This window comes from Marmota marmota, unplaced genomic scaffold (assembly GCF_001458135.2).
Source record: "Marmota marmota marmota unplaced genomic scaffold, marMar, whole genome shotgun sequence".
In the NCBI taxonomy this organism is placed as follows: domain Eukaryota; kingdom Metazoa; phylum Chordata; class Mammalia; order Rodentia; family Sciuridae; genus Marmota; species Marmota marmota.
Genome location: NW_025999999.1, coordinates 14198329 through 14205965, shown reverse-complemented (window position 1 = coordinate 14205965; position 7637 = coordinate 14198329). Strand labels below are relative to the sequence as shown.

At 43.7% G+C, this 7637-nt stretch overlaps 1 protein-coding gene and 1 long non-coding RNA gene across 2 annotated transcripts in view; one reads left to right on the top strand and one right to left on the bottom strand.

The window, feature by feature from the left end:
* Window positions 1-239, bottom strand: part of Mxi1 (MAX interactor 1, dimerization protein) — a 70107-nt gene extending 69868 nt beyond the window's left edge. The window contains exon 1 of the mRNA XM_048807315.1: window positions 1-239. This exon is cut by the window's left edge and continues 170 nt beyond it. Within this exon, the coding sequence (XP_048663272.1) occupies window positions 1-20 (20 nt within the window). The 5' untranslated portion in view covers window positions 21-239.
* LOC125617980 lies at window positions 41-6542 on the top strand. Its single transcript, XR_007349179.1, has 3 exons — window positions 41-176; window positions 1969-2116; window positions 2848-6542. It is a non-coding gene; the product is annotated as an uncharacterized LOC125617980 (long non-coding RNA).
* The last annotated feature ends 1095 nt before the right edge of the window (window positions 6543-7637 follow it).

Sequence of the window (7637 nt, the reverse complement as noted above, 5' to 3'; positions counted from 1 at the left end):
GGCCGCCCGCGTTTGCCCATGGAGGACCGGGGGTCCGCCGAGCTCGTCCTCTTACGGGTCTTCGCGGCCGGGCCGAGCTCTGGGGCCCCAGGGAGACCCGGCCTGCTGAAGCGGAGGAGGCGCCGGGGCGAGGAGCCGGCCTGACTTCCAGAGCCTCGCTGCGTGCAGTTGTGTGTGTGAGTGTGTGTGAGTGTGTCTCTGTCTCGCGCTGTGGGTCTGTGTGTATGGGAGATTGAATGAACCTACAGGACAGACGGAGGCGCTCTGGTGCCTGGGTCCTAGTGCGAGACTGTCACCATCCGACCGGTCAAAATAAAAGGTGGAGACAAGCGAGGCAGGGACCGCCCCCTGTCTGAATCCGCACCCTTCCCCGCCTCTCCCCAAATCTTAGCGCAAGTAGAGCTCTGTATTTTGATGAGAATGGAAAAAATACCTGATATCTCTAGTGCGCACCTGCCTAAAACATTTTTTTCTTCCCAGAAAAAAATAGTATCTCGGGGCCAGGGTTGTGGTTCAGTGGTTGAGTGCTTGCCTAGCATGCACGAGGCACTGGGTTCGATTCTCAGCACCACATAAATGTAAAATGAAGATATTGTGTCCACCTAAAACTAAAAAATAAATATAAAAAAAAATCTCCAAAAGCATCCAGCACAGTGCCTGGCACTCAGTAAGTCCTCCCAAAATGGTAGCTGCTATGAATTTTTAAATATATTTTTGAATTTATTTATTTTATTTTTAATTAATTAACTTATTTATTTTTTAATTTTTTAAAATTATTTTTATTTATTTTTCTTTTTCATTTTGCTGTACTGGGGATCCAGGAACACCCTACTACTGAACTACGTTTTTTTTTAACTTTATTTATTTTAATCTCTTTTAGTTGTAGTTGGGCACAATACCTTTATTTTATTTATTTATTTATTTTTATGTGATGCTGAGGATCCAACCCAGCACCTTGCACATGCTAGGTGAACATTCTACCGCCGAACTACAGCCCCACCCCACCCCCACTGAGCTACATTTTTATTTTTCATTTTGAGACAGGGTCTTGCTAAATTGCAGAAGCTGGTTCAAACTTGCTTCTGCCTCAGTCTCCCTTGTAGTTGGGATTACATGTTGGCCACAACATTCAGTTTTTTTCTTTACTTCTTTTTCAATAAAGGCCCAATTCAAATGAGAAGAATTGAATTATATAAACTAAAACTCCTTTCCCCATTCTGCTCTCATACACACATGCACAGAGGCACCTGTGTTGTGTCTTCACACAGCTAAATGAAATCCCCAGGCCTCCCAAGTCCAGGTTACAGATTTACTCACTCCTTTGCAACCCTTAAAATGCAAAGTTATTTTGCAGGAAAGAGGAGGAGATGTAAGCATCTCTCCAAGTCCTCTGCCTAGCCTCGGTCCAGCTGTGCAAAGCTCACACCCTAGCACCTCCACACTTGACTCCCTTTTATTTGTCAGAGGGGCACAAAGGCAGAAGTAGCAGCCCAGGAACCACCCCTTACCCCTAGTTGAACTCCATCTTTTGGATCTGAAGACCCCTACCTATCCCAGTTGACGTGGTTTCAATGTTGCTGCTGCCAGCAGTCATGGATGTTTTTCAGGCCTGAGCATGTAGTGGGAGACACAGGAGTAGTAGAGGGTTGCTCTGGTGTGCTGTTGAGAAGACTCCCAGGTCTGCTTCATGCAGACTGTCTGAACTTTAGCAAATTCCTTTACCCCTCTTGGCCTAAGTTTCCACATCTTTGAAACCTCTGAGAATTTGTTTGTGTGGATTAAATCATATCTGCATTTAGCATACTCAGTTCCATAATACCATCTTTTTCAGTCAGAGCCTGAGTCTCTGACTCTGATGTAACTCAAATGCAGTGAACAAGATTCTTCTACCCCTCTGTGGAAAGCATCCCTATGAAAAATCCATCCAAACACTGTCAACTTGCAAGATCATCTGGAATTTTCTTTCAGGGGAACCATACATGGAGCACACAGAGAATGCTGCCACCTGGAAGTGTTCCATACCCTCCCCCCACCCCTTTCAGGGGCAGCTTCATGCACATCTGCCACAAAGCCTCTTACTGGAAATGGAAACTTTTTGAAAAAAAAAAAAAGGACAGTAAGTACATTTCTTTGTAAAATATAAAACGTACAGAGTATATGTACACACACCCTCAAAGAGCCTGCAAAAAAGCCTTTGTGCACTTCAAAAAAAAAAAAAAAAACCTACTGCTGATATGACAGGAACAATCAGAAACTTTAAAGCCAATGCATTCACATTTTGAACCATAGTATAATCATTATACACATACTCTTTGCTCATTTTTTCATGACAAATTTTGCATAGTTGATCCCTGCATCTTTTGGTTAGGGTGAAGTAGAAGCATCTAAGTGCTATGAGATAAAAGTTCATATTCCATTATCAGCATAATTACTGGCATTTTTTGTTTTGTTTCTGTCAGAACCACAACTTGAGCTATCTGTGTTTAAATGTCCACAAATGTCTAAGGACTTTAGGAAGACCTTGTACATAAACAATTTCAAACATGCTTCCTCCAATGCCATTTTGCAAACAAAACAAAACACAAAACAAAATTGATGCATCTGAGCAAAACAACTCTGATCTCCCTTGCCCCAAATGAAAGGTGATAGAAAGACAATGAACCAGCCAGCCCAGAGAAAACCTTGATTTCTCTTTAATTCCCTAGTGGTGGTTTGGGTCACGCATACAGTACTGCAACCCACATGTATGGGCACACCCACCGAGCCAGGCACACTCCACACATGAGTGCTGAGGCAGGGGAAGGCTGTTTTGTAATTATTTATTTATCCCTGTTCCATCTCTCATAGGTCTGTGAGCTTCAGAAAGCCCAGTGGGAATCTTCAAGCTGGGCTACAGATCTGACCAAAGCCAAAATAAACAATGGCTTGAAGAAAATCTACAAAAAAGTGCTGATTTGCACTATTCCCACAGTCAGCCATGCCCCCCCCCCCCACCATTCCCATGGAAAACACCACTGCTGGTGCCAAATCAAGTTGTCCCCCCATCATAGGGGCATTGTTTTTTGTTATTATGTGAGTTCTTAGCATCAGACAATGGCACCACAAGAGACACAGTGGAGGCAGGAGAAATGCCTTTTTGTTTCACAAAGTCTTTGCTATTGTACCCCCAGAGTCTTGCATACAGTTTGCTTGCATATATTCATTTTGGTAACATGTATATGGAACGATGAATGTGCCTAGCTAAAGCCTGAAGCCCCTTCTTTCTTTTTTTTTTTTTCAGAGCCCATCAAGTGTTAAATCATATTAGCATTGCATTGCTCCCTCCTCCTTCCATCCCCCAATTAACAGATTTCTCTAATAAACTTTGGCCCGAGTAGAAAGAGTAGTGTTTCAAGGGTTATACCACGGGACAGGCATCCAGGATGCTGGGTTACAAGCTCAGCTCCATTCCCGATTAGCTTTGCTTCCCAGGAGGAGCCATTCAAACCCTTTGTAACCCCCTTTCTCTGGGGCTTTGATTCCAAAAGTAAACAGGCCTCTTTGGAAACTTGCTGAGAATATCTGCAGAGAACAGGTAGGGGAGGAGAAGGCAGCCACCCCCATAAGAAGGTGTGTGAATTCTGACAGAAAAGCAAAAATGCCCAGTGAGGTGGTTGGCCCAGATTATCTGGTGTGCCTGTTCAGCCTAGGTCTTATTTTCCCAGCCTTCTATTTATTGGCTTGTTTGTTTGGACTATTTGTTTGTTGGGTAACATTTTTCCATTGGCCTTGTTTGCATTTTAAAACAAGATTGTTCTCTCTTTTATTTACCCCTCTTCCCCCCCAGACATTCTATATTCTTACATCAAAGGAATTGTTTTGCCTGTAATTATGTCTTTTATGTACACAGAGGCTGGTTAATTACTGAGAAGGGGGTGGGAGAGTTGCTTGGAGACCTCCCCACCTTGCATTGGGATGGGATGCTCTTCCCTCCATCATGGACCACTTGGGCCATCCTGGACTCTTTAGCTGTGCTCTTCCTCCCTCTTCCATTCTCCCCTCACTAGCTTTTTCTGCCTAAATTCATCACTCCAACCTCTAGCTTTTCCTTGGAGCTTGCCACAATGTCCCAGTCTCTTCCCCACTCTTTGTTCTGTGGTCTTTGTACTCAGACTTGGTAAACAATCTTCATTGTCATTTGAATCCTAATCCCCAGAATTTTCCTGGCCTTTCCCCCCACCCCCCTCCGGCACTTTTTCCCTTTGGAAAGGAAACATCCAGCAATGAACTGAGGAACTGGCTCACAGTTCCTTCTCTTTGGAGGCCTTATTTTTGCCTTCATCCGTTAGGAAGTCTCCAAGAAAGGCCCAGGAAGAGGGTAGGCACTATAAGACAAGCAGGATGACAGAACAAGGAGGACTCTGAGATTGTTTCTCCTATTGCCTTGAAAGTGCTGGCTGGTCTTCTTCAACCACTCCCCATGTCCCAACCCCCACCCCCACACTCACCAGTGTGTATAGACATGGGCAGAGGATAACTAGGCTCCACCCTAAACTGGAGCTCACTGAGTGTCACCAGCTACTTGGGCTTTATCTCTGCTCTCCTGGATTCTGCCCTCCTTTCTCCTGGACTTCTGAGCCTGGCAGTCCCTTCCTGGCTCAGCTAAGTCTAGGCTTCTCCTATCCAATGTCCAGAACTTACAGGGCTCATTAGACTACAAACACATCAAGGGCAGGTGGCACACCTTGCTCCTCTCTCACACCCCTGCCCCCACCTCCACCATGCATCTCCAGCCCCTGGTGTCTGGCACAGAACATGAGTGGCACAAAACAGGGATCTGGGGTAAAGAAATGAATGTCCTTTTCGCCTGGCCAAAGACTTGGTGCCTGGCCCTTCGTGGCTTTCTTGCTCCACTGCAGCAAGAAGAGGCATTTGACAGTCTGCAAAACTATTCCTGCATTACTCACATTAAAGTTTAAATACCTAAATGCTGTCTCTCTGTAGAAGCCAGAAACCCATTGAGACGGATGATTTGAGGTTTCCCGACCAAAAACTGCAGAGGCTCGCTGTTGCTTCCCCAGACTTACTGTTATTAACAGATCTGGTGACAAGATGGGATTCTTCTGTCATAAGATGCCTCTGATGAAAAATTTTCAAAAATCACCAGGTGATGAAGGCAGTAGCCTGGGACCAAATAGGGAATCTTATGGCGCTCCCCCCCACACACACGTCTCCATATTCTAGGTTGTCTCAGTTCTTCAGACTCCTGGTTTCTTTTAACATCTCCATATTCTTAAAAATGAATTCAATAAAGAATTCTAAAATTTGGGGGGAGGGTTTGCTGGGGATTGAATTCGGAGGCACTCAACCACTGACCCAATCCCCAGCCCTATTTTGTATTTTATTTTAAAACAGGGTCTCACTGAGTTGCTTAGCACCTGGCTTTTGCTGAGGCTGGCTTTGAACTTGCAATCCTCCCACTTCAGCCTCCAGAACTGCTGGGATTACAGATGTGCGAGCAGGATTCTAAATTTGTTTACGTTAAGGTATCAGCGACTGATGCTAGCTTAAACACGATTCTTTTCCCAGAGGCATTTGGAATTAAGGATGGTGGGTGCCTTAAGCAAAAGGAATCAAGTTCTAATGGTGAAGCCTAGTTATCAGGAGAGAGAAGGGAAAGGTAGTTCACAGGTGGCAAATGTTCTTCCTCCTGAGCTTCGGTTGTCCGAACCTATGTAAATTACCTGATCTCTTAGAGACTCAGTGTTCCCATCTACAAAGTGTAGAGGGTAATGTTTTTGCCTTGCTGAAGAGGTACATATAAAGGAACCTTGGATGCTATAAAGTGTTGTGCACCTGTCAGAACAAGAGAGCATCAGGCTAGGAGAGTCCTGCAGATTTTCAGAGAAAACAAAAGCAACAAAGAAGATGGGATTAAGAGTTACAAGACCAGAGTTTGGGGGCAGTTCTTTCATTGCAGTGAAAATTTTGGACAGTAGTGCCATCTGGGGCTTCTGTATCTTCGCCTATGAAGGAAAGGTTCCAGTAGCTCAGAGACTACCTCATTCCCCCATTCCAAAAAACAAACTTTATTAATTCATCTTCCCTGTGTTCATTAATCACAGACTGGGATGCAAGTGCCCATCAGGGCTTTGGATCAGTGTGAGAAGGCCAGCGTGACCACACGACACTGGTAAATTTCTACACAGAAGCAAAGAAACGCATTTTAGGTCACCCAATCTGTCTTATCTCTGGGAAACAGCTGCTTCTCATTGATTCTTTTTTGAAAAACAGAACAAAAATTGGAGGAACCCCATTCCTGTCTTCAAGTATATCTGGGAGCTTAAGACCCCACATTAGAAACCACGAGGCCGAATAATCTGGAAGATGGCTCCCACATTGAGGGATATACAAAATCTGCTGATTTTAACCCCCAACCTTCTGCCTGGACGCCTGCCCACAGCTGGCCCTCTCCTCCTCTCTGAAGCCTATCTGCTCTTTTTTTTTTTTTTCCTACCTCTTCTGCCTGAGGCCTTCAAGTTATTCCTCTCCCTTTCCTGACCCAAAGCACAGTTTTCACAGGTGACAAAGGTGATGAGCTCTGAAGTGAGTATATCTTCCTGGGATGACAGTTTCATGGGCACATCCTCAATATACACATTTACTTGCTCCACCAGAAGTCACCAAGAGTCTTCCAAGTGCCAGACCCATTCCAGGTATAGGGATATAGCAAAGAGCAAACTCAGAACCTCCCACACTCAAGCACTTATTTCCAATCCAGGTGGTAGATATACACATAGGCACACACATGGCACACAAAGATAGGCCCCCTGACTCAAGCATCTTTCAGACAATGAAATGTAAACTCCAAGTTAGGGTCAAAGTAGAAGGGCTGCTGCATCCTCTTGTGCATCATAGGAATAGTCATAAAAAGAATAAAAAGAGAGAATATTTTTCTTGATGTCCCTGTCTTCTTACTTATATTGGAAATTAATTTTTGTTCACATACAACTGACTCTTTGGACGTCTCAACTCCACAAAAGCACCAGGATAATGTTTTTAAAATTTCTTTTTCTTTTCTTTTATTTTTTTGCATTGCTGGGGATTGAATCCTGGGCCTTATACATGTTAGGAAAATGCCCGACTACTGAGCCACACTCCCAAACCTTAGAATAGTTAATTTAAAAAAAAATTCATATGTCATTCTAATTCACAGAGGTCCGAAGATCATACGGATATGTGTGCCTTGCCAAAGAGTCAGGTCAAAACAACTGTCTGAAATTATAACCTACCTGGAAAAGTCAGAAACATAATCAGAGGCTGTTTCCATATAACTACACCCTAAAAACACCCATCCCAGACAGGCCGGCACATGAGAATAACATGTCCGCATACAGTTGCAAGAATCTGTTCTAGACTTTTGAGACTTAATTGCATCATTGTTAAAGTAGAATTGAGTAGAAAATCCCAAACACAGAAGCTAGAATTCTCCATTTCCTGGTTTAGTTTTCAAAGTGTTGGAAAACTGAGTTGTATCAAATCTTAGGCTGGACTGATGTTAAGGAAAATGCCTTCGCATCATATAAATTTTAATCTTACATCCTTTGTACATGAGCAAATTTGAGCATCATAAATGCATATATTGTATCATATTACTT